Raw genomic sequence first — 27,680 nt, 5'->3', positions numbered from 1 at the left:
CATACCGAAGTTGTATCAAACATTAGATTCACACGTGGAAAATTTGTAAACAAGAAACAGACACTGCAACAGAAGGAGGGCCAGGAAAATGGTCATGCAAAGAATAGTGTAGGTCATGAAATAAAAGTGTAATCAAAGTTAAATTGATATATTACAAGAATATATTAAAAATTAATTGCAGAATATTGGGCCGCTGGACCAAAAAGTTAACCGGTTAACTATTTGGTACAATATTTATGGTTTTACAGTTTTACATTGACATTGTTCATGCAGAATCCGGGTCCGTTCGCCCAAAATCACGTTCACTCCCATCCACGTTCGCCCCCTAGCATGTTTGCATCCTTTTTATTGGTTTTTGTGTGGAATAAATATCTAATCGTGTTTAAGTTTGTGTATTGCTATAAATAAGTTTTTTTTATTGTTTCAAAATAAAGTGACATAATTTATAATATATAAAATGTAAACAGGTTTCCTTTAGTGTTTTATTAACTATTTGGACGAAATTAATCATGATGATCTGGGACTGTTATACAATATATTAAAATTATTGTGTCCCAGTGATGATCAAGGCAAAGTTCATTTATCTAAGACATGTAAGACCTGTAACATTGTAAAAGAAAGGCGGAAGATTCCAAATCTTCATTGAGTTTACTCATACCAAACTAACTACATACAGTATTTACATGAAAGCTAGTTATGACAACAATCATGATTTTTAAACACAGGACAATAATACCAAATTTGGCTTTGTCAATACCAATTAACACTAATTATACGTAATAAAAATAATTGATCATTAAAATCATCAAAATAATATTTTATTTAAAAATTCCCGAAATTTAATCATAAAAGTTTAAATATTTTGATAAATAAAAAAATAACTAATAATACAAACAAATAAAAATAGGGTGCGAACGAACCCAGGGGGGCAAACATGTATTGGGGACGAACGGACCCAATACTGTTCAAGCACAGGCACTTGTATCTAAAAAAAAGCCTATATACATTAATATAACACAAGGTACCTCACACATATTATTGAGAAAAAAAATGACACTCTGTCGCAAACTTCCCTTATATTTCGATTCTTGGATGTCTATCTCATTGTTGTGTTATAAATCTATATTAAATTATCTATGACATGGTGTATAACACACATATTTCTGTTATCCGAAACGGTCTTAACAGGCTTCCAAGTAGGTCAACCGTAAAATATTTCGTCTTCTCACAGTGGAATGGCAATGTCAAATTAATGTTTATTATTCGTTTCCCATATGAAAAGAGAAGGTCTGCTGCAATATTGTTGGGTTGGGACAAATTTGCAGCAATCTTTTAAGTTTGCCAGAAGACTTAATAGTTGTTCACCAGTGTTCGCCACTAGAAGCGCCCTTGTGCAAACATGTGCAACAGTCTGCGGCAGGTTTACCGCAAACTTTGAACATTTCTTGTAGGCCTATAACTTAGCCAGAACCTCACCAGAAACTTGATAGCTGGCTTAACCATAAAATGTAACACACTTTATTATATTGAGCTTGCTCTGTTTAATGAAAATGGACTTCCTGTCTGCAGATAAATTTGAATTTGGAGGGAAGTGGGTTTATAATATTGGTGTGTAAATGGATTTTTTTTTATATAATGTCCTGGAGCTCGTGACGGCCATCATCTTATCTGTAAGTCATTGTAGAATACTTTTTTGCTTTTTGCATTTTTTTATCCAAGAAAGTTGATGAGCAATATACTATGATACAAAATATATGTCAAATGAACGCACCTTATTTGAAATAACTATTTTGTTTTAAGAAAACTAAACCTGTAAGACAAATATTATGTCAGGTGCAGACTAAACATTCAAAAGAATTTTTTGAAAGAATTATTTCTGTATCTGCAACTATTTATAAAGAAAATGAAAGTTACATGTACCTGAGATCCATATTGTGTTCTGCACAATAATTGTTTCTCACCTTGAATGCTGCTGGATCCACCTCACAGGAGCTAATTGATTAAATTATATATGCTGTTGTCCTGAATATGAAAGAAATATTTGCCACTGGACGTGGAAGAATCAATTTATCAATCAATAAACATATTGAAGATTTCTGTTCTTTTGAGTTTTTGAGTTTGCTGTTTTATCAGCATACTGAATTAACCAGGTGAAAGGAAGCATACCGAATTAATCAGGTTTATGGCAGTAAACTGATTTAATCAGGTTTAAGGCAGTATACTGAATTAATCAGGTTTAAGGTTTAATCAGGTTTATGGCAGTACATGAATACTGAATTAATCAGGTTTAAGGCAGTATACTAGTTGATCAGGTTTATGGCAGTACATGAATACTGAATTAATCAGGTTTAAGGCATTATACTGAATTGATCAGGTTTATGGTAGTATAGTAAATTAATCAGGTTTAAGGCAGTATACTGAATTGATCAGGTTTATGGTAGTATAGTGAATTAATCAGGTTTAAGGTAGTATACTGAATTAATCAGGTTTATGGAAGTAAACTGAATTAATCAGGTTTTTGGCAGTTAACTGAATTAATGGCAGTATACTGAATTGATCAGGTTTAAGGTAGTATAGTGTCAGTGAATTAATCAGGTTTAAGACAGCATACTGAATTAATCAGGTTTAAAGCAGTATACTGAATTAATCAGGTTAGAGGCAGCATACTGAATTAATCAGGATAAAGGCAGTATACTGAATTAATCACCTTTAGGGCAGTACATGAATACTGAATGAATTAGGTTTAAGGTAGTATACTGAATTAATCAGGTTTAAGGTAGTATACTGAATTAATCAGGTTTAAGGCAGCATACTGAATCAAACAGGTTTAAGGTATTATACTGAATCAATCACCTGTAAGGAAGTACATGAATACTGAATCAATCAGGTTTAAGGTAGTATACTGAATCAATCAGGTTTAACGCAGTATACTGAATTAATCAGGTTTAAGGTATTATACTGAATTAATCACCTGTAAGGCAGTACATGAATACTGAATAAATTAGGTTTAAGGTAGTATACTGAATTAATCAGGTTTAAGGTAGTATACTGAATAAATCAGGTTTAACACAGTATACTGAATTAATCAGGTTTAAGGTATTATACTGAATTAATCACCTGTAAGGCAGTACATGAATACTGTATAAATTAGGTTTAAGGCAGTATACTGAATTAATCAGGATAAAGGTAGTATACTGAATTTATCAGGTTTACAGCAGTATACTGAATTAATCAGGTTTAAGGCAGTATATATACTACATATACATGTTTTTTAATGACAGAAAACCTAAGACACAGAAAGGAAGAAGATTTTTAGAGAACAGAGATGGCAAAATTACAGAAAACACCAAATCAACCATGTTTATCAAAGGTGGAAATACCAGCATTACTGTGTCACAGATACTAAAGGAACTAGTAAGAGATAAAACTTAAATTACCATACCCAAGATTAAGATATAAGTAAGAGATAAAACTTGAATTACCATATTTCCAAGATTAAGATAAAAGTAAGAGATAAAACTTGAATTACCATATCCATGATTGATATTAATAAAAGATAGAACTTGAAGTACCATATTTAAGACTAAGATATAAGTAAGAGATGAAACTTGAATTACCATATCCATGATTAAGATATTAGTAAGAGTTAAACTTGAATTACCATATCCAAGATTAAGATAAAAGTAAGAGATAAAACTTGAATTACCATATCCGTGTTTGATATTAATAAAAGATAGAACTTGAATTACCATATCCAAGACTAAGATATAAGTAAGAGATGAAACTTGAATTACCATATCCATGATTAAGATATTAGTAAAAGATAAAAGTACAACTACCTTATCCAAGATTAAGATATTAGTAAGGCCAAATAAAAATTACCACATCCAAGATTTAAGATATTAGTAAGGCCAAATAAAAATATATGTGTAGTTCCCTAGTTTAAACCCCCCAACCCTAGAACTTTTTTTTTCCATTTCTAAAAAGTAAATTTTGAACGATCTCATTTTGTGGAATGTGAATTTTAATAGTTACATTCACAGACTTCTGTCATCAGAATTTGCAATAGAAGTATCCACTATGGTTAAAATGCAACAAATTCTTAACAGAATGCAACAAAAACGTAACATGTCTGTTGATTTTGTAACCAAACATATAGAAATGGTGAACTTCCGGTAGTTGCATGTATAATTCCAGAATCAGTCTCAGTGAATAAACAATTTTTTTTCTAGATTTTGACAATCCAAAAATTTTTTTTTTTTTAAATTTCGACATACCGACTTAATTTTTTTACAGGATGTAACTGGAACGGTCCAGTGCATTCATTAAGTTCCGGTACCCGGTACTTTTACCCGCCTACGGAAGCGTCTGGTACCGGCAGAAAAAATAAAAATACAAAAAAAAAATGTGTAAAATTCATTTGACGATCGTTCAAATCTAATTTCTTTCTTTCCTTGATAATCTCCGTTTTACGCCGTTCATGTGTTTGTTTATAGGTGTCTTCGTCGAGGTCCGCTTTAAAGTATAGACCTATCTTCTGCCAATTTAGGCACACCTCCAAAGTAGGAGAAGTGATAATTATAAACCATGTGTCTGTATCTGTATCGTAAGAGCGCTTTAAAATGCGACGATTTAGCAGTATATTTTCAAGCGGCAAATTGTTGATGAATTTAAACAACAACAGCAATATTATGTCTAATAAAAGGAAAGCAGCTTGTATCACAGATTATTTTATGAATAAAAGGTTTAATAAAGGTGAACATTCTATGAAATTCAGAAAATCGTTAATCGTATCAAATCAGTTCGTTTCCCGTTGGACGTTGTCTCTGATCTCCGTTTTCTCGATATGTGTTCTATGTTGTGATTGAAATTTTTAGTGTAAGACTTCGTGAAACAATCTGAATTAACATAAGTGTTACGTTTACAAAATATAATATCTGACGAGATTTAAGAGATCTAAAATAAAAAAAAAAAGACAGCTCTGAAGAAGTGAAAAAAAAAACATTTTTACTTACTATAGTCAAGAATCCTATGATTAATTTGCCACCCCCCCCTTTTTTCACAATCACACAAACAGCTATGATTATAACAAAGCAATAAAAAAAAGTTACAACAAGTTTTATTATCAATTTTTTTTAATAATATACTATGTAACTTATGAAATTTCATTCACAAAATTGAACAAATGCAAAACATTTAATAAAAGTATAAAAACAAACAAAACATTTAAACAACATTTCACATGAAACCCCTGCATTATAGGTCATACCATGGAAGTATTATATTGACAATATAATACTTCCATGGTCATACATATTTTATAACTGATTACAAAATAATTATAAGCAATGTATTTTCAGATGATTACTCTAGAAAAAAAACAATTCAATGTTAACTTACCCAAAATTGAAGCAAATATTACAGACTTTACCCTATTTTTTTAAGTATAGAATTAAGGCTGGAATCCCTAAAATCCAGGAGCTTCGCCCCACTGGTCCCCCTACCAGGGCTAGCCCTGGACCCACTGGGGGCCTTGAGCGGCCCCCAGACCCCTCGCCATTTCAGTTGGGTCCCCCCTATAATTTCAAAGGTACCTCCAGTCTAAAAAAATAATGAAACCCCTGGGAACCACACATATATTTTTATTTGGCCTAAGAGATACAGTTTAATTATAATATCCATGATTAAAGATATAAGTAAGAGATAACAGTTAATTATCAATCTAAGATTAAGATACAAGTAAGAGATACCAGTTAATTATCAATCTAAGATTAAGATACAAGTAAGAGATAACAGTTAACAACTGTATCAAAGATTATTATACAAGTAAGATATATTAAAAGTTAATTACTGTATCCGAGATTAAGATATTAGTTAGAGATCAAACTTAAATTACCATATCCAAGAATAAAATATATGTAAGAGACCAAGCTATATATAAATAAGAAGATGTGGTATGAGTGCCAATGAGACAACTCTCCATCCAAGTCACAATGTATAAAAAGTAAACCATTATAGGTCAAAGTACAGCCTTCAACACGGAGCCTCGGCTCACACCGAACAGCAAGCTATAAAGGGCCCCAAAATGGTTAGTGTAAAACAATTCAAACAGGAAAACCAACAGTCTAATCTATATAAAAAACGAGAAACAAATAACACTTATGAACCACACCAACAATCGACAACCACTGAACAACAGGCTCCCGACTTAGGACAGGTGCATATAAATGCAGCGGGTTTAAACGTTCTAACAGGCGCTAACCTTCACCCTAACAGTAGTGTAAAATTACAACATATATATAGTTCATATGTCATAGATCTTAAAGGTATTGGTAAAGGATATATCCTTCAAATAAATCTTGAATTATGTCACAAAATATTGGAAGAGAGATAAATCTTTCTCTAAAATCTTGGTCAATTAATACTTTCCTTGAAAAACTAATTATGTTTTAGCTCCCTTGGCCAATTTAAACTTTCCTTGAAAAGCTAATTATGTTTTAGCTCTCTTGGCCCACAGGACCATGTGGAATATAACTTTTATAACTGTGTTACAGATGAAGTTATAAGTGAGAGATTTAAAACTCTCATTTCTGTGTCATAGATAAAGTTATTAGTCAGAGATTAATGTATTTGTACTATGTCAGAGATAAAGGAATTAAGTCAGATATCAAACACAGCAGCTGCTATTTATACTTGGATAGCGTAAGAGAGAGGCGAAGGATACCAAAGGGACAATCAAACTCATAAGTCGAAAATAAACTGACAAGACTGAGCAACACAAACCCCACCAAAAACTGGGGGTGATCTAAGGTGATCCGGATGGGTAAGCAGATCCTGCTCCACATAAAGTAAAGTGTTAAAACTTCAGAATACAACTGTATGGTACCTTATTTTGGGGTAAAGATTGTGATAAAACCCTATGGTACTGATTGATATCTAAATCTTCAAAGGTTTATCACTACCTTTCATAGTTCAAACAAAATAGTGCAGTGAAGTGATCATTCTTTAGATCCTATCCAGTCAATGTCAAGCCATTTATCAATGATATGTTATACTTAGATATTCAAGTTACAATATGATATGTATTTGAATTACCATACTTATCAAGAAGAATTTTCTTGTTCAACTTCTTTCTTCTTTCCTCTATATCTTCCTCCAATAGTTGGAGTACACCAACCTTACTGAATTAAGGTTGGTTAATCCTTATAAAAATTATTAATTGAATACCTAACTATTTAAAAATAACATTATGTACAGTTAAATCCCTGCAAAGATACTAATAATAACTTCTATGTACATTTAAAATGGGTCACAGTTTAAAAGTTATTAATAAAATTTTTAAAAATAAAAAAGTTTTGAATATTATTTACAGGGCATGCATTATAGTAAAAAATCTTTACATTCACTAAACAATGTTACTTAAAGGTAAAAAATAACGAGTTTTCAGCTTCCTGCCTGCTACAAGCTGGAGTTACTACAAATGTACAAAGGAAGATAACTCCAACTCAAATTTATGATTTGCCTAGCTAAATACAATTCAATGTTTTATTTTGAATTCACAAAATTGCAAATGAAAGCAATCTTTACCCTTCATTGCTCACACACACTTTGCTTTTATGTTAATTTGTATGATAATTTGTATTTCAGTACATGTTGAAGAAACCTCACGCAGTGATGTATAAAAGGTAAGCTATTAGTAAATAAGTATGATGTTGTAGTACTCACAAAATAGTTATTATTGGAGATCAGTAAATCAGTATGATGTTGTAGTACTCACAAAATAGTTATTGTTGGAGATCAGTCAATTAGTATGATGTTGTAGTACTCACAAAATAGTTATTGTTGGAGGTCAGTAAATCAGTATGATGTTGTATATGTCACTACAAAAGTCAAAAAGTCTGAAAAGACCAGTTTTTGTCTGAATTTGCATGAATTTTTACTCGACATTCTTAAATTGTCTGAATAATTATAAAAATTCTTGACATAGTATGAATTTGTCTAATAAGGTTCTTGATTTTTCTTGACAAGTGTCTTGACAGTATGAACATTGTCTTAAAATTTCTCGACACTCCCTGTATCATCTGATAAGAGTCTGGATTAGTCTCGACCAATTCTTGACTGTCTTAAATTTGTCTCGATCTGTCTTGACATATTCTTGACATTCTTAATAATGTCTGAATATGTCTCGACATATTCTTGACATTCTAAATAATGTCTGAATATGTCTTGACACATTCTTGACAGTTTTAAATATGTCTTGACACTATCTCAACAGTATAAATTTCGCCTGAAATGTGAACAGACTTATTCTGCACTGTTTATGACATTCTATTGCTGTTATATACTCTTTTTTATTATGGCTAAACTAAACTTTGAAGAATCAAGGATTAATTTGGTATAGTAAGATACCCTTTTGGTGCAACTAAGTTGGAATACCCTGAATGTAGTTTAATTTTGATTTATTTTTATTAAACATTTAAGTAATTGTTTTCACTTGGAATATAAGTCGAAGGTATTGACAAACAGCATTTAGATTTTTGCCGTTAGCAAAACTGCCAGTCAAATTTGCTTTACTAAAATAGGTGTCTTGTATCTCTTTTGGACCCCACAATTCATCTTTTGGGTTTGTGTGGCTAAAAAAAGGAGGGGGGGGGGCTTTCGTTTAGGTCAAAGAATTTGTTCCCATCTTGATTCAAAAACCTTATTCATTTTTTAGAACAACCCAAAAACATTTTTTATTCAAATTTGAGTGTTGAATTTTATAATTTTTTATCAAAATTAAATATTTGTGATAACTCCTTCCTGAAAAGAAAAAAATGTTTAGATCTATATTATGCATGTCTGTTTGAGAACCATTTCATAAGACCAATGATTTCTATAGAAATCATTGATGGGACCCATTATAAATACATTTTTTTTATTATTCCTGGAGTAGATAATAAATTTCTTTTAATCTTTGGGAATTATTCAATTTGTTTTTATGTTAAAATAATTAACTTCATAATTTTGATGAAGAAAATCCATTTCAATTCAATTTTTTTTTATCAAAATGATTATTTTCATTTTCATCTATCAACAAACTTTAAATTGTAGTGGCATGGTCGGTCAATTGATAAGTTGTATGGCTGATTACAGGTAAAGCAATAACTTCTATTTGACAGTTGCGTGTACTCTGGGGTGTGGAATACCTTAATTTTATGGGGAACATCCTGTCCATGTGTAATACTTAATATATTCCAACAGATGACATTACACAAATTTTTCTTCTGTTAAATGAATGATTTGTATATCATCATAATTTGCTATTTATATAAACCACATTTTGGTATAATAATTATTTACCATATCAACATTGAATATTATGAATGTAGAATGAAATATGTCTACAGTATGATTGGTTTGAATCATTTAATTTATAAGATTTAGGAATCAAAATTTGTAATTATTTAAAAACCCACATTGAAATTGTTTTATATCAACACACCCACATTTGAATTATTTTATACTTTAGATTTCATAGCCATATTTGCATTTGTAAAAATATTTATATACCCAAATTTTCAATTATTTTACATGCCCAACTTTTATTTTTGTTGTAAAGAAGTGTAACTTGAAACAACAGTATATCATATAAAGAGAAATAAAGATTAAAGTTATATCATGAATATTGGTCATGATTTGTAAAACTCAGAACTGTCAAGTAAATTTAAGACACGATTCAAAATGTTCAGAATATGTCGAGCCATACTGAGAAAAAATAAGAATGTCGAGAATATGTCGAGAAATTTCAAGACAGTATTCAAATGTCAAGAATTTGTCAAGAAATTTTAAGACCATATTCAGAATGTCGAGAATATGTCGAGTAAATTTCATACAAATTTAATATAAATGAGAATTTGTCAAGAAAAATTAAGACACAAGTCATACTTTTGGAGAATGTCGAGTAAAAGTTCATGCGAATTAAGACAAAAACTGGTCTTTTCAGACTTTTAGACTTTTGTAGTGTGTAGTACCCACAAAATAGTTATTGTTGGAGATCAGTAAATCAATATGATGTTGTAGTCCTCACAAAATAGTTATTTTTGGAGATCAGTAAATCAGTATGATGTAGTACTCACACAATAGTTATTGTTGGAGATAAGAAGTGACCTAGCTTTAAGATTGTTGCAGCAGTAATTTTAATGCTGGTCAATGTATTAACTGTTTAAATCATGGGATAAACAGACCCTTTATAACTGCATGTGTAACATATTTCTCAGAAGCTTTAAGATTTAATAAGCCCATACTAACATAACATGTATAACATTTAATACTGAACTATGTAAAAAGTCATGACAGATACAAACATTTTCTGGTTCACCATGGATTTGTCAGGGTGGGGGTGTCATGCTCTGTCCCCTCATATCATTATATGTTAAATTAAGATTCCCAACCATGAACCATATATATATATGTATTCCTGTTTATATTAGATACATGTACAGATTATATTTTTAGCTCACCTTTCCTAAAAGGAAATGTGAGCTTTTGCCATCACTTGGCGTCCGTCGTCGTTCGTCCGTTGTAAACTATTTCAAAGATCTTCTCTGAAACTACTGGACCAATTTCAACCAAATTAAGCTAAATGATCCTCAGGGTATCTAGTATAAATTTTATGTATTATTTTCTGTTTCGTAAAAAAACATGGCCGCCATGGCTAAAAATAGAACATAGGGGTAAAATGCAGTTTTTGGCTTATATCTCAAAAACTAAAGCATTTAGAGCAAATCTGACGTGATATGAAAGTGTTCATTAGGTCAAGAACTACCTCGTCTGAAATTTTCAGACGAATCAGACAACCGATTTTTGGGTTATTGCCCCTAAATTGATAATTTTAATGAACAGTCAGGGGACTTACTTAAATGAGTGATTTTCTAAATCACTGATTCAAGTAACATTATGTCCATAAAGGTTGGAAGTAAGAGTTGTCTTTCTTTAATAATCACCTATTTAAGTAGTACAAATTAATCACTAGACTAAGTGATTCAATTTTATTGTAGCTTTAAATATAGAATACAAATGATTCAGGGACTAATTATGTTGCTAAAATTATCAGAACCAACATCTGTGTTGATAGGATGACCGGGTCATGTCAGGTGATGACCTTGTACTAAATCAAGGATAATGACATAAAAATCACTTGTTTAAGTATCATACCTCAATTTCCTTCCAAAAAATCACTTCTTTAAGTACCATTATTTTAATAACCCCTCTAATTTCAACACCCCCGAACAGTGAAATTTTGATCGCGAACAGTATAATTTTATTACATCATCTATAAGATGAAACCTTGAATTTTACAGGAAAAATACTCCCACTGCTGTGAAAAATCTGTTAAGAAAGTATTAGGTCATTATGTAAAGCCATTTTTATAGCATTTTTTCAACTAAAATAGAATTTGCAGCTAAATGATTGCATCAAAGGCATAAACCTTGCTGCTTAAAAGAAGCAAAAAGTTCATTTTATTTCAATTTTACTAATGAAAAGATATTATCTAAACCTATGTGTTTAAAATTTTAGTAAAACTACAAAATCATAATTTGTGACAAAACTTCGAATTTGCTACTTAGATAAGTGATTTAAAAATCACTTATTTCAATAAGTCCCCTGACTAATGAAATTTTGCAGTTTTTGGTTATTATCTTGAATATTATCATAGATCAAGATAAACTGTAAACAGTAAAAATGTTCAGCAAAGTAAGATCTACAAATAAGTCAAATGTCCAAAATTGTCAATTGAACCATTAAGGAGTTGTTGCCCTTTAAAAGCAATTTTACACAATTTGTTCATCATGATTGTTAACTTTAAAAAATCTTTTCCTCTGAAACTACTGAAAAAATGTCAGGTAAACTTACGCTGAATCATCCTTAGGGTATCTAGTATAAAGTTTGTGTTTTATATTATGTTTCATAAAAAAACAAGGCCGCCATGGCTAAAAAAAGAACATAGGAGTAAAATGTGGATTTTGGCATATATCTCTAAAACCAAGGAATTTGAGCAAATCTGACAATGAGTTAAGTCCTTGCACAACTCAAAATCCAATAATATTAGTGGTTGTCATTTGTTGCTGTGTTTCATATTTGCTTTTCGTTTATCGTTTTTAGCTCACCTTTCCTAGTTGCCATGCAATACTCTCATAATGCTGGATACTATCCACACTGGTTTGTGTCCACACTTATTAGTCCCCTAATGACGAAATCGAAGGGGACTTTAGGTTTGCACCCCGTCTGTCTGTCTGTCCATCCGTCAGTCCTGCAAATTAGTTTTCCATACTTTTTTTCTTCATGCTTGAAGATATTGATTTGATATTTAGGGTATTGTTTTGTCATGACAAGTTACAGATCAAGTTCGAATTTTGTTCCGGTCTGATGATTTTGTGCAGAGTTATGTTCTTTGGACTGAGAAAATTCACTTAAATAATCAGTTTTCAACACTTTTTTTCGTCATGCTTGAAGATATTGACTTGATATTTGTTATATAGTTTACACCATGACAAGTTATAGATCAAGTTAGAATTTTGTTCCAATACAATGAATTTTTAACAGGTAGGGGACTATGCATTGCCATGCAATACTCACAGAATGCTTGTTAATTATACATTAAAAACTTAAAAGCTAAAGAAAAACTTTGATGAAAAATTTAAATAAAAAACTACAGGTGAGCGATTCAGGCTCTTGAGAGCCTCTTGTTATGTTTAATTATAAGTTAGTGTTCATTAAATTGATTATTTATTTTGTAGTTATCTTTACATGTTAAAGGCAATGAATATATTTCTGCTTATTGACTTGAATTTCCTCCTTTTTTTCAATTTCAGAAAAAATATATTACGACCATTTGAAGATGAAACACCACTGGTGAGTTATAAACGGTTGTAAAATGATCAAGAAAATTATGATCATGGCAACAGTGTAAATATTTTAGAAACAAAATTGAAATTATCAAAAAACACTCAAAAGTAGACTGCAACAACCATTTGACCTGTATGTTCTTCTGTGAAAAGGAAATACACACATACAAAATAATACCAAAATATTGTACAACATTTTTAACTGAGCCAACCATAGTCACCTGTTCATGATAGAAAACAAAACACCAAAGTATCAAAAATATAAAACATCACAATAAACAGGACCAAACATAACAACCAACTCATCCATGAAGAAATTAAGACCAGCTAGACTTTGCAGAAGCATTAAATGTGGTTGGGTTATACTAGTTACCCAATTTTTATATGACCGCAAAAAATTTTTTGGGATCGTAGAATGGTATGATGTCGTCGTTGTCTGCGTCTTCATCCGAAGACACATTGGTTTCTGGACAATAACTTTAGTTTAAGTGAATGGATCTCTATGAAATTTTTACAAAGGTTTAATACCACAAAAGAAAGGTTGGGATTGATTTTGGGGATGATGGTCCCAACCGTTTAGGAATTAGGGGCCCAAAAGGGGCCCAAAACAAGCATTTTTCTAGTTTCAGGATAATAACTTGTGTATAAGTATTTCAATTGCTCTGAAATTGTACCACAATGTTTAATACCACAAGTAGAAGGTTGGGATTCATTTTAGGGTTTATGGGGCCAACAGTTTAGGGATTAAGGGCCAAAAAGGGGCCAAAAACAAGCATTTTTCTAGTTTCCAGACAATAACTTGTGTGTAAGTGTATGGATCTCTCTGACATTGTACCACAAGGTTCCATATAACAAAGGGAAGGCTGTGATTGAGTTTGGGGTTAATTGCCCCAAACATGTAGGAATTAGGGGCCAAAAAAGGGCCAAAAACAAGCATTTTTCTAGTTTCCAGACAATAACTTGTGTTTAAGTGTATGGATCTCTCTGAAATTGTACTACAATGTTCCATACTACGAAAGGAAAGGCTGGGATTGAGTTTTGGGGTTATTGCTCCAAGGGGAGTTTCAAAAAATTGGGGGGGGGGGGGGGGATTTTTTTTTAAGGGATTCATATTTTTTTTTTCAAAATTTTTGAAATTTGGAATTTTTGAAAAGTTTCAAGAAGAAATCTTCAATCGACAGTATTGTGCAATATATTTGTAAGATCTTTGACCACATTTATTTTGTGTCAGAAACCTATATTATGTCAAAAATTTGATCACAATCCAAATTCAGACAGTATCAAGCTTGAATATTGTGTCCATATTTGCCCAAACTGTTCAGGGTTCGACCTCTGTGGTCGTATCAGGCTGCGCTCAGCGAAGCATTTTATTCTAGAATCTTCCAAGTCCATTTAAGTTGTAAATTACACAATTAAACGCCTGTTCAATATGTGTACAACTACCCTACAAAAAACTCAATATTTGAACAGAGATTTAATTAATGACTTGGTTTGTCTGAACACAAAACATTTGAAGGATTGCTTAATTATTGGCTTCCTCTAATTAAACAGTTGTTCAACAATTATACCTTGTATCATTACTTTGTTTAAGCTCTCATTCGAATGACTAAGTTATCTATAGATTGGTGTCTAGTTGCTAAACAATCTGCAATTTGACACCTGAAATAAGATGTTCAATCAGTTTGTTTCATTACAGTGTGATTCCAAAATATATTTTAGGAATTTTTCTCGAAGAAATCTGACGCATCACTATTTATGTTTGGCTGCCATTCAAAGAAAAGACCTGACAACTTAGTATTAGGTATGGTATTCAATGGCTGGTACATAGTTTACATTACAGTCAAACCTCAATAAGTCAAAGTCAAAGACACCGGACAAAACTATCTGACTACATTTCAATCCATGTGCATAGATATTATATGCAGTTATTAAAAGAAGTATTTATTTTATAAAGAACAATACAGAATTTACAGTACAGGTCTGATATTCACAAAGATAAGGAAATATCAAATATGGAAGTACTTGTAATGTAAAATCAATACATGACCAGTAACATCTGATAAATAAGTAAATCTGCATCTTTATTTGTGACTAAAGTTAATTAATGCCATGCCTCTTAATTTCGTAATTTTATAATCTAAGCGATATACACTTTAAGGACCCCATTAGAAATAATCAGAAATGCTTTCATGGGTTATCCTTTAAAGAACGTCAACTTGAGAGTGCATTTTAGCATTACCATATTTGTTTTATTTCATATTTTTGATAACACAGATTTTAAAACTGTACTTGTATATATAGTTGATATCGATTCCTAAATGAATTTTATGTTTTTACTATTTACCTTTTACTATGGTTAATACTGATTTTGCAACTGCTTATTTAAGTTAAGATATTTTTGCTATAGACCGAAAACAAATATTTTAAAGCTTTTATAAACAATTTTTGACTTCCACTTTGAAATAAAGAAAAGCAATAAAAATGCTTTGGTCTTTAAAGTGTGAGTAGGAATTTTTGTGTTATCTATGATACACCATACAATACACCATCTTTCCATGCAAAAGGTTATTACATCTTTTATCACAACCACTTTATATATTGTAGGAAGATTATTTGACTTCCATGTGTTAGATATGATAGAGTTGGGTGTGGATAAATTTACGCCTATGGCTGAAATAGAGGTAAGTTTATCATTTCCTTTGTTACAAAAAAGAGAGAAAAGATACCAGGCAGGTGATAAAAAAACATAAGTCAAAGAAAAACAAGCAACATCACGGTCATAAGGAAAAAACCACAACAAGATACGGTCCACAATACACTGTCAAAAAACAAGATATTATGCATCATGAACCTTACAAAAAAAAAAACAGGTGATGAACTTAAGATCTGTCAAAGAGGTAAGCAGTTACTTCTCTACTTCTGGCACCCTCAAATAAATATTACAAGTCTCAAGGAAAGGGAGCATCTGTGACACATGTTCCATAAAGGTCAACCAATTTGTGATGGCATCCTTCAAGGGGCATTAGCAACGATTTTGACAAAAATTAAAATACGATTCTTCATGTTTCTAGTATTAATAAAAGAGGAATTTTGAAATAATAATTTGTTATAAGCAGTCAGTTTGGCCCAAATTTGTCAAAATAAGCTGAAACACATCGCTGATGCCTTATTGACTTGCAAGTCAATAATTTAACCTAAATTAAATTTGTATTCATGTGACCTTCAATTTAACCCCTTAGCTGGAGAGGGGTTAAGCATGTACTAGGCGTGTTCAGCTATTAAAAGGAAAAAAATGTCAACATTGAAAGTGAAACAAGGGTGAACCATTTCGTTGACTGGTTCTATCCACCAAAAAATCATTCTCATGCAGGTAAAAATGATGATTAACATACATGTATTTGTTAACCTATAACATGAAATCAAACGGACCTGGAAAAATCCAACTGCACGTGCTCTATCCATTTATATTTATGTTTATATCTGGTTATATGACTGTCTGCAGTCTTCTGAGGTCATCTTGGTGGTTAATTAGATGGCGCCTTGACTAAAATATCCACGAAATGCTGATACATATTATTGAGTTCATGCATAGTTAATTGTTTGTTTTAGACTTTTTGTAATTTGTATATATTTATGCCCCACCTACGATAGTAGAGGTTAATTATTTTTTTCGGTCTGTGCGTCCATTCGTTCGTCCGTCCGTCTGTCCCGCTTCAGGTTAAAGTTTTTGGTCAAGTCAGGTTAAAGTTTTTGGTCAAGGCAGTTTTTGCTGAAGTTGAAGTCCAATCAACTTGAAACTTAGTACACATGTTCCCTATGATATGATCTTTTTAATTTTAATGCCAAATAAGAGTTTTGACCCCAATTTCACAGTCCACTGAGCATAGAAAATTATAGTGTGAGTGGGGCATCTGTGTACTATGGACACATTTTTGTTTAGTATGTTTTAAATCAAATATGAGAATTTCAGTCAAATTGGTGAACATGAATTTGACAGCTAATGCCCCTTTAAAACATTCGAAGGGATGACTTCAGTTTTCACATTTGGAACCCATGGTTCAATAGCTTCCTTCCAAGTAGCAACCACTATCAAGGAAACTATCATAGGAAACACAAGCTCTAGATCATTGATTCAACAAATAAAACAACCTATTCCCTACAGTCAACCACTTGAAGCAGACAAGCAATTTCTAACAGTTAATGACTTATATCAGGCCACCTTTTTCTACAATCAATGTTATTTACCAGGCAACATATTTCTACAATCAATATTATTTACCAGGCAACACATTTTTACAATCAAAATTAATTAACAGGTGACACATTTCCTCAATCAATATTATTAACCAGGCGACACATTTCTACAATCAATATTATTTACCAGGCAACACATTTCTACAGTTAATATTATTTACAAGGGCTACCCATTTCTACTACACTCACAATATTTTTTTTTCAAACAAGCAATTTCCTTTTTAGAGATTTTATTATGCTAAATGATGTCTTAGAATACAGTTATTTTCAGGGTTCTAAGTGTTCTCATGATATCAAATGATGTCTTAGATTTGATTTATTTGCAGGGTTCTAAGTGTTCTCATGATACCAAATGATGTCTTAGATTTGATTTATTTGCAGGGTCCTAAGTGTTCTCATGATACCAAATGATGTCTTAGATTTGATTTATTTGCAGGGTCCTAAGTGTTCTCATGGAACCAAGCCTTGTTTGATATTTACAGGAGAAGTATTTGAACAGGATAAAGAACATAAAAGACTGAAAAACCTCTTTATAGGTTAGTTTACTTATCAGAAAAACCTCTTTATAGGTTAGTTTACTTATCAGAAAAACCTCTTTATAGGTTAGTTTACTTATCAGAAAAACCTCTTTATAGGTTAGTTTACTTATCAGTAAACCTCTTTCTAGGTTAGTTTACTTATCAGAAAAACCTCTTTATAGGTTAGTTTACTTATCAGAAAAACCTCTTTATAGGTTAGTTTACTTATCAGAAAAACCTCTTTATAGGTTAGTTTACTTATCAGAAAAACCTCTTTATAGGTTAGTTTACTTATCAGAAAAACCTCTTTATAGGTTAGTTTACTTATCAAAAAAACCTCTTTATAGGTTAGTTTACTTATCAAAAAAACCTCTTTATAGGTTAGTTTACTTATCAAAAAAACCTCTTTATAGGTTAGTTTACTTATCAGAAAAACCTCTTTATAGGTTAGTTTACTTATCAAAAAAACCTCTTTATAGGTTAGTTTACTTATCAAAAAAACCTCTTTATAGGTTAGTTTACTTATCCAAAAAACCTCTTTATAGGTTAGTTTACTTATCAGAAAAACCTCTTTATAGGTTAGTTTACTTATCAGAAAAACCTCTTTATAGGTTAGTTTACTTATCAGTAAACCTCTTTCTAGGTTAGTTTACTTATCAGAAAAACCTCTTTATAGGTTAGTTTACTTATCAGAAAAACCTCTTTATAGGTTAGTTTACTTATCAGAAAAACCTCTTTATAGGTTAGTTTACTTATCAGAAAAACCTCTTTATAGGTTAGTTTACTTATCAGAAAAACCTCTTTATAGGTTAGTTTACTTATCAAAAAAACCTCTTTATAGGTTAGTTTACTTATCAAAAAAACCTCTTTATAGGTTAGTTTACTTATCAGAAAAACCTCTTTATAGGTTAGTTTACTTATCAAAAAAACCTCTTTATAGGTTAGTTTACTTATCAAAAAAACCTCTTTATAGGTTAGTTTACTTATCCAAAAAACCTCTTTATAGGTTAGTTTACTTATCAGAAAAACCTCTTTATAGGTTAGTTTGCTCATCAGAAAAAAACTCCTTATAGGTTAGTTTACTCATCAGTAAACCTCTTTATAGGTTAGTTTACTTATCAAAAAAACCTCTTTATAGGTTAGTTTACTTATCAAAAAAACCTCTTTATAGGTTAGTTTACTTATCAAAAAAACCTCTTTATAGGTTAGTTTACTTATCAGAAAAACCTCTTTATAGGTTAGTTTACTTATCAAAAAAACCTCTTTATAGGTTAGTTTACTTATCAAAAAAACCTCTTTATAGGTTAGTTTACTTATCCAAAAAACCTCTTTATAGGTTAGTTTACTTATCAGAAAAACCTCTTTATAGGTTAGTTTGCTCATCAGAAAAAAACTCCTTATAGGTTAGTTTACTCATCAGTAAACCTCTGTATAGGTTAGTTTACTCATCAGAAAAACCTCTTTATAGGTTAGTTTACTCATCAGAAAAACCTCTTTATAGGTTATTTTACTCATCAGAAAAACCTCTTTATAGTTTATCTTACTCATCAGAAAAACCTCTTTATAGGTTAGTTTACTCATCAGTAGGAGAACATCACTTATGTTTAATATAATCTGGATTCTAAGTTTCTCCTATACTGCACATGTATGGGAGAGTACCATTTATTAATTTTGACAGTGAATTTGACAGCATTAAACACCCTTATTCTTATTTACAGTCATGGTCTATTGACTTTGAAACTTTTGCTTAGTTTACATGCATTAGTTTGTGATTAGATAATATTAAGATGAGACGCTAATGTTAAGTCAATGATATTTGGTATGCAAATTTATTGGCATTTTCAAGTCTTGTTTCCATGGAGATTATATAGCCCTACCCCCTCATCATGGTTCATTGACTTTGAAACTTTTACATAGTTTACAAGTTAATGTTTGTGTTTAGGTTTGTTTAAAGGGAACGACTTATATTAAGTCAATGGTATTTGGTATGCAGTTGTATTAGCATTGGCACATCCCATTCCATGGAGATTGTTAAGCCATGTACCTTCAGTCATGGTTCATCGACTTTGAATATTTGCATAACTTAAATGTTAAAGTATTGCTATTTTAATTTCAACATTTGCATTATCAAAATTACAAAAAGGCGAGACATATCTCTGTGATAACAGTTTATTTTAGGATAAGGCAGCAGGTGGGAGTATTTCTTTTAGTATGTACCCAGCTAGTTTATTTTGACACATTGAAGCAAGGTATTGGAGTACTGTCTAAGTCCAGATGCATTTGTGTGTACAAGTCTGCAGCCATTTCTCAAAAACAAAGAACCATACAGAAATATAATTGGGTTTATAGATGAATTAGGAGCGACTGAACATGTAGTGTATGAGGAAGGGTACATGTCCCATGTTTCATGGTTCATTGTCTTTAATACAGTCACTTGACCTTTCTATGTTTTACACTTTCTTGACTTTGATTTGATTTTAAGTAGAGTTTATATCTTAGATACTTAGTTACTTACAATCACATTACTTAGTGTAAAGATGCATCTTTAGGCTTACATTTTTGGGTCCATTGACCTCAACTAAGTTAAAAGTCCCTGTTCGGATATCCTATACTATATGAGCTTCAAAGAAATCACATTGTGTAAGAATTCATCTTTAGGTGTCTTGGAGACTCACACAAAAAGTCACTCTGACTTCAAATACCAAGTGATCTACAATCATAAACTATGGTAAGGATGCAATCATCAGGAATATATCAGCCTACAACAAGAAGTTGGTCACTCTGACATTGAGGACAAAGCAAATATTGTAATTGTAGATTACCTATGTTCTATCTTAATAAATGTCACCAGTGTTCAGACTTAGTCACACACTGCCTTAGTGTTAAGGATGTTCATTTCTAGTACAATATGTGTACTGGTGATTCAGATCACACAAATCAAAAGGAATGTAAATTATAATTATGTACAACAGAATAGTACATAGACAACTAAATCATGAAAACATACTGTACTGAATTCTTAATAGTATATAGACAACTAAAGCATGAAAACATACTGTACTGATTTCTTAATAGTATATAGACCACTACAGTATGAAATCATACTGTACTGAATTCTTAATAGTATTCTCAAAGGCCTTAAATAAAAGTATATAGGTAATCATCAGTAAACAATTATTTTGACCAAACTCTTATAATATACTCAGAATATTTGGAATTTGAATTTTTAAGATTGTGACAATATCTTAGAGCTACATGCATGTCATTAAAATGATGTGGAAGGGTAGGAAGGGCTTTCAAAATCCCCTGTCAACCTACATACTTTCTGTAAGTAATTTTTGCATACATCAAATGAACATTCAATCACAAATGACCTACGACCAATGTAAAAAAAAAATTCCATTCCTATCATTTTGATGGAATAGCCCTTAGATCATGTAGATGTTAGGTGAAGAAAAAAACTTCCCTTCCTATCATCTGAATGAAATATCCTTTAGGAGATGTTAGGGAATGTTTTAGTTTAAACAATATTTATTCAAATAAATCAATATATAGTATTTAATTCTGATACATGAAATAAATAAATAGGATTCATAAACAAGCAAAATTGCTTTTATTAATCTGTCTCCTAGTATATAATTAAATTTCTTATATGGTCATTATCATGTAAGTATGGCATGTTCTGAAATAATCAGTTTGTAAAAAAATAAGATAATTGAAGTTTCATAAAAGAGGGACAAAAGATACCAGAGGACATTCATAAAAAATACTGAATAAACGGGAATGTTTTATTTTATTGTTAAGATTATCTCATTAAATATAGATGTCTCACCATCATCACCTCATAAGTCATTCATTAAAAATATACAAATTTCACACCCCAGGATTTCTTAATGAATTAATGTTTTTTCCTAGTTTTGATATATTTTGATATCTTCTGTTTGGTATAGTTATGGACTATTTTAATTTGTTTTCCTTCTTATGAATTTTGCCTTTCTGTTATATTTCACCTTTCTTTCAGAGACAGCTGAAGTACCAATAGGTCATGATTGTTTTACATTATTTTCTCTGAACTACAGTGAAGATATTTTTTCACAGTACTTAGCAATAAAAGTATAAAATTTAGTAACTTAGAATATTAATAGATATTAAAATACAAACCTTATAATTTCAGATTTTTTCCGAGGACCTTCAGTAAAGAATATAAGATTAGCTGGTGTTGAACATGTTATCAGTGTTACAGCTATAAAAGACAAGATTCTTCTCAGAAATTACAAGTAATGACCAATAACTCAGCTACTAAGGTTTTTTCAACTGACTTGGGTTAGATTGCAGTTTCTGTACTCAACTACTAAGTTTTCTCAACTGACTTGGGTTAGATTGCAGGTTCAGTACTCAGCAACTTAGTGGCTCACAATCGCCTGACTTGGGTTAGATTGCAGGTTCATTACTTAGCTACTAATAAGTGGCCTACAATCACCTGGCTTGGGTTAGATTGCAGGTTCATTACTTAGCTACTAAGTGGCCTACAATCATCTGGCTTGGCTTAGATTGCAGGTTCATTACTTAGCTACTAAGTGGCCTACAATCGCCTGGCTTGGCTTAGATTGCAGGTTCATTACTTAGCTACTAAGTGGCCTACAATCGCCTGGCTTGGCTTAGATTGTAGGTTCATTACTTAGCTACTAAGTGGCCTACAATCACCCGGCTTGGCTTAGATTGCAGGTTCATTACTTAGCTACTAAGTGGCCTACAATCACCTGGCTTGGCTTAGATAACAGGATCATTACTTGGCTACTAAGTGGTATAGAGTCACCTGACTTGGGTCAAATTGCAGGTTCATTACTTAGCTACTCCATTGCCTACAATCACCTGGCTTGGCTTAGATTCCTGGATCATTACTTAGCTACTCTGTAGCCTACAATCGCCTGGCTTGGCTTAGATAACAGGATTATTACTTAGCTACTAAGTGGCATAGAGTCACCTGACTTGGGTCAGATTGCAGGTTCATTACTTAGCTACTCCATTGCCTACAATCACCTGGCTTGGCTTAGATTACTGGATCATTACTTAGCTACTATGTAGCCTACAATCGCCTGACTTGGCTTAGATTGCAGTTTCAGTACTTAACTGCTAAGTCGCCTACAGTCACCTGACTTGGCTTAGATTGCAGGTTCAGTACTTAGCTACTCAGTGTCCTACAATCATCTGACTTGGCTTAGATTGCAGGTTCAGTACTTAGCTACTCAGTGTCCTACAATCATCTGACTTGGCTTAGATTGCAGTTTCAGTACTTAGCTACTAAGTGGCCTACAATCACCTGACTTTGGTTAGATTGCCGGTTCAGTACTTAGCTACTAAGTGGCCTACAATCACCTGACTTTGGTTAGATTTCAGGTTCAGAACTTAACTGCTAAGTGGCCTACAATCACCTGACGGCTTAGATTTCAGGTTCAGAACTTAACTGCTAAGTGGCCTACAATCAATTGACTTGGTTTAGATCGCAGGTTCAGTACTTAGCTACTAAGTGGCCTACAATCATATTTCTTGTAAGGATGTATCTAGGGGAATATATAATTATTTGATTTAGAGACTTTGAAAATAAACACTTTGTTTTCTACCACTTTTAAGAGATCAGATATGAAAGTTTTCTCAGAAGTAAGGTTTGCAATGTACACACTTGTTTTATTCATTTAAAACTGAATTAACATTCATTTTTGTTTTGAGCAAGTACTCCAATAATAATAATGATGATAATCTTTATTTCAAGAGGTTAGCTCAATAAGTACAAATACTTTTATCCCTTGAGGCCTCACACTCCAATTACAATGTATTACACAAATTTCTACATAACCATAACAACGCTATTTTTCACACTGTTGACTTTTAAGACTGTAACTTTCCTTTTTGTTGAGCCTGCGAAAGTTATTTTGTGTAAGTGAGACATTGCGATTCTAGATTCCATCGTCGGTATCGGCAACATTTAGGTTCAGTCTGTGGTTAAAGTTTTTTTAGACATCAATAACTTTGTCAAACCTACATGGAATTTTATGAAATTTGGACAGAAGCTTGTTTATGACCAACATACAGTATACAGAGCAAAATTTTGAAATATTTATTTTCATTTTTCAATATTTTACTGATGAATGGAATTAGTTTTTTTGGCAGTTAACATTCAGATTTAGTCTCAGGTTAAAGTTTTCAGTCATCAATAACTTTGTCAAACCTTCATGGAATTTTAGGAAATTTGGACAGAAGCTTAGTTATGACCAAAATATAGTATTCATAGCAAAATTTTGATTTTTTTTCCGTATTTTACTGATAAATGGACTTTTTTTTTTTTTACATTAAACAAATAGATATACAGTCTGGGGTTAAAGTTTGTTACACATCAATTTTTTTATCAAACCTTCATAGAATTTTATGAAACTTTTGCAGAAGCTTTTTTTGAATAGGAGATAGTGTCTGAAGCAAACTTTTGAAAATACACTTTTTATTTTGAGTATTTTTCTGATAGATGGACTTAGTTTTTTACAGTTAACATTTTATATATAGACAGTCTGGGATTAAATTTTTTTGACATGTTAAATTTGTAAACCTTCATGGAATCTTATACTTGGACAGACACTAATCTTCAAGACCATGAAATAGCATCTAAAGAAAAAGTTTGAATTTTCTTTTGAATTCTGTGTTTTTATACGCCCGTTTACGGGACGTATTATGGTATACCTCTGTCCGTCTGTCCGTCCGTCCGTCCGTCCGTCATCAACATGTCGGACATTAACTCAAAAATGCTTTAACCAATTTGCATAAAAACTTTGGTGAATTGTTTAAATCTATTGAGGTGAGCTCCCTTTCGTTTTTTATAAATTTTAGATTTTACGTTTCCGAGTTATGGGGTTTTATTCATTAAAAAAAGGGGGATTTTCTAGTTTTCGGACAATAACTCAAGAATGCTTTCACCAACTTGTGAGAAATTTTGGTTAATTGTTTATATCTATTGACATGAGCTCCCTTTTGATTTTTATAAATTTTAGATTTTACGTTTCCAAGTTACGGGGTTTTATTCATAAAAAAAAGGGGGATTTTCCCGTTTTCGGACAATAACTCAAAAATGCTTTCAGCAGTTCTCATGAAACTTTGATGAATTGTCGATATCTATTGATGTAAGCTCCCTTTAGAATTTTATAAATTTTAGATTTTACATTTCCAAGTTATAGGGTTTTATTCATTAAAAAAGGGGGGATTTTCCAGTTTTCAGACAAAAACTCAAAAATGCTTTCAGCAATTCTTAAGAAACTTTGGTGAATTGTTTATATCTATTGATGTAAGCTCCCTTTAGAATTTTATAAATTTTATTTGTTTATAGTCTGACAACAGATTTACTAAGTATTGCGCAACAGCATAGTGTATTGCACAACAGCAAGAAATCTTTAATTGAATATAAATTCAATTCATATAACCAATTTCAAGTTCTTTGACAACATTTATTCAGAAACCTATAAAGTATAATATGTCAAATATTTAATTACAATCCAAATTCAGACCTGTATCAAGCTTGAATATTGTGTCCATTTTTGCCCCAACTGTTCAGGGTTGTTCCTCTGCGGGCGTATCCAACTGCGCTCAGCGAAGCAGTTTATTACTGATATATGGACTCACTTTTTAAGTCAACATTACACTTTTACACTGACAGCAGCATTCGCAGGCGAGACAGACATTTTTTATGAAATTGACACCCTTATTTAAAAATAATGACATATGATTCCAAAAATATGAATCTGAAAATGGATGTACTTTTATCAAAATATACATATTTAATTGTGCTATTGATTTTTCTCCAGGATAATGTTGAAAAAGTCTGGCAGCAGAACACCAAGAATAGAGCTGGCAGAGATGGGTCCTTCTTTAGACTTAGTAATGAGGAGAACCAAAATAGCCTCCGATGATTTATATAAACAAGCCCTGAAAGTACCTAGAGAGGCCAAGGTAAGTCACTTAAAACACCAAGAATAGAGCTTTGCCTAGAGGGGTCTCTCTTCAGACTTAGTAATGAGGAGTTTCAAAATGGCCTCCAATGATTTATATAGACAAACCCTAAACATACCTAAAGAGGCAAAGCTATGTCACTTAAAACAACAAGAATAGAGCTGGCAGAGATTGGTTCTTTTTTGGACTTAGTAATTTAGGAGAACCAAAATAGCTTCCAATGATTTATATAAACAAGCCCTGAAAGTACCTAGAGAGGCCAAGGTAATAGAGAAGAAAGGATATGGGGTATCCATTCATTACACAAAATCAGTACAAGCAAAGCAAAAAATACGAAAAGCAAAGAAACAGTGCTTTTATTGCTGTTCTTCTAGATAGCGACTAGGACTGGATTGAGCGGAATTTTTTTGCTAACTGACGGTGACGTCACAACTGTGAATTGAGAACAAAGCCATGGAGTAATATCAATAAAATAAATCTGACAACGAAATCAAACATTTTCTGTCCTAATTTAGCCTAACAATCACACAGAAGCCTGCAAAAACAATACAACATTTAGACAACCACGGGGCACATCAAGATATATGTTGGATAACTTGGCAGGAAATAGCATATGTATAGGGCAAATAATATAGATAGAGGGTGTAAGATATAACACCACCAACTCTGGCCTGGTTGAAAAAAGAACATACTGGAAAGTAGTACATACTTAAAACAAAATAGTTCCTACCCATATTTGTAAATATATATTGGTAATTGAGGTATCAAATGAAAAATGAAAGACTGGTGATCCTTGTAGACTGATAATTTTGAATAATAAAAAAATTTATGAATGAAATCTAAAAATGAAGGCATATATTGCCTGTTTCTCAGATATGAAGTACCTGTATGGTATATCCAAAGTTCTGGTAACCATTACACTCTGATATGCTGATATGTAAATAACAGTATATTGACCCCCCCCCCCCCCCCCCCCCCCCCCCCCCCTAAATGCTTGAAAATGAAAAAAATTATCATAGAAAGCAATGGGGCTAAGAATAGGTGGTGTGTGTCGTATTTAAATTTTAGTACACAGAAACTGGCCTAAAAGTGAGATAATGACGTAGCACATGATTTATATAAACAAACCCTGAAAGTACCTGGAGAGGCCACAGTAAGTCGCTAAAAAACAGGCCGACTAGTCACTGCTCTTAATTCTAAATGTGGAGAAGCAGCAAATACCTGTTTTGAAGTCTTTGTATGACTCGGCTAGGGATCTAACCCATTACCTCCCACATTACTAAGGCAGTAATAAATGTTAAGAGACAATGATGAGCCCCTAAAAACATTTATGTAAAATATAAGATACATCACTTAGTCGAGAACAACTGAAATTCATTTCCAGAAATACAGGAAACTTGTTAAGTTTCTAAAATTGATAAGGAAGATAAAATTTAGAATGATAACCCTATTAAAATAAAGTATTGTTGTTGTTGTTGATACTATATCTCAAGATTACCAGAATTACTGCTCAAAATTTATTTTTATTTATTTTTCAGCCAAGAAAGAAAAAGAATATTTCCCAGGATGCCTTTGGAAGTAAACTAGGAAGAATTCATATGACGAAACAGGATTTGGGTAAATTACAGACAAGAAAAATGAAAGGATTGAAAAAGAGACAATCAACAGACTCTGCAGAGACCCCTGAAACAACAGACTCTGCTGAGATCCCTAGTAGCCCTAAGAAAATAAAACAAACATAAACTCTCATCTTTATATTTTATTGATTTGCTGCAGTTAAAAACTAGTTGAGATTTAAATATTGTTTTTTTTTTGTTAGTAACAATTTGGTGGAAAACGCTGATTTCAGTAATTACTACAAAAATTTAAAACACAACCTATGGTTTTGACAAGTTTGGCCACAGTGGTTTGAAACAGGGCTTCCAAAAAAATTTGTGCGAGCCAGACATTTTTTTGTCTTATCCCAATTTTAATCCCGTAAGACTAAGTAACAAAAGACAATCATGGTAATCAGTTGGGCATCATATAAACA

General features: G+C 31.9%; 1 protein-coding gene across 1 annotated transcript; it reads left to right on the top strand.

The window, feature by feature from the left end:
• The first annotated feature begins 15 nt into the window (after positions 1–15).
• On the top strand, positions 16–27,397 carry LOC127725161 (ribosome production factor 2 homolog). The gene is made up of 10 exons (XM_052231986.1): positions 16–108; positions 3,282–3,414; positions 7,648–7,685; positions 12,855–12,894; positions 14,607–14,688; positions 15,492–15,568; positions 17,578–17,677; positions 21,834–21,936; positions 25,504–25,648; positions 27,187–27,397. The coding sequence occupies exons 1-10, from the start codon at positions 89–91 to the stop codon at positions 27,388–27,390; spliced, it is 942 nt and encodes a 313-aa protein (XP_052087946.1). The 5' UTR covers positions 16–88; the 3' UTR covers positions 27,391–27,397.
• Positions 27,398–27,680: the final 283 nt, after the last annotated feature.

This window comes from Mytilus californianus, unplaced genomic scaffold, assembly GCF_021869535.1.
Source record: "Mytilus californianus isolate M0D057914Y unplaced genomic scaffold, xbMytCali1.0.p SCAF_15, whole genome shotgun sequence".
In the NCBI taxonomy this organism is placed as follows: domain Eukaryota; kingdom Metazoa; phylum Mollusca; class Bivalvia; order Mytilida; family Mytilidae; genus Mytilus; species Mytilus californianus.
The sequence above is the reverse complement of the archived record's forward strand: the minus strand, read 5'-3'. Positions and strand labels throughout refer to the sequence as shown.

Coding starts and splice junctions, on each gene's coding strand:
- LOC127725161 (XM_052231986.1), top strand. CDS start 89: ATGGTCATGCAAAGAATAGT. Junction 109..3,281: donor ATGGTCATGCAAAGAATAGT/GTAGGTCATGAA, acceptor TTTTAATGACAG/AAAACCTAAGACACAGAAAG. Junction 12,895..14,606: donor TTGAAGATGAAACACCACTG/GTGAGTTATAAA, acceptor AATATATTTTAG/GAATTTTTCTCGAAGAAATC.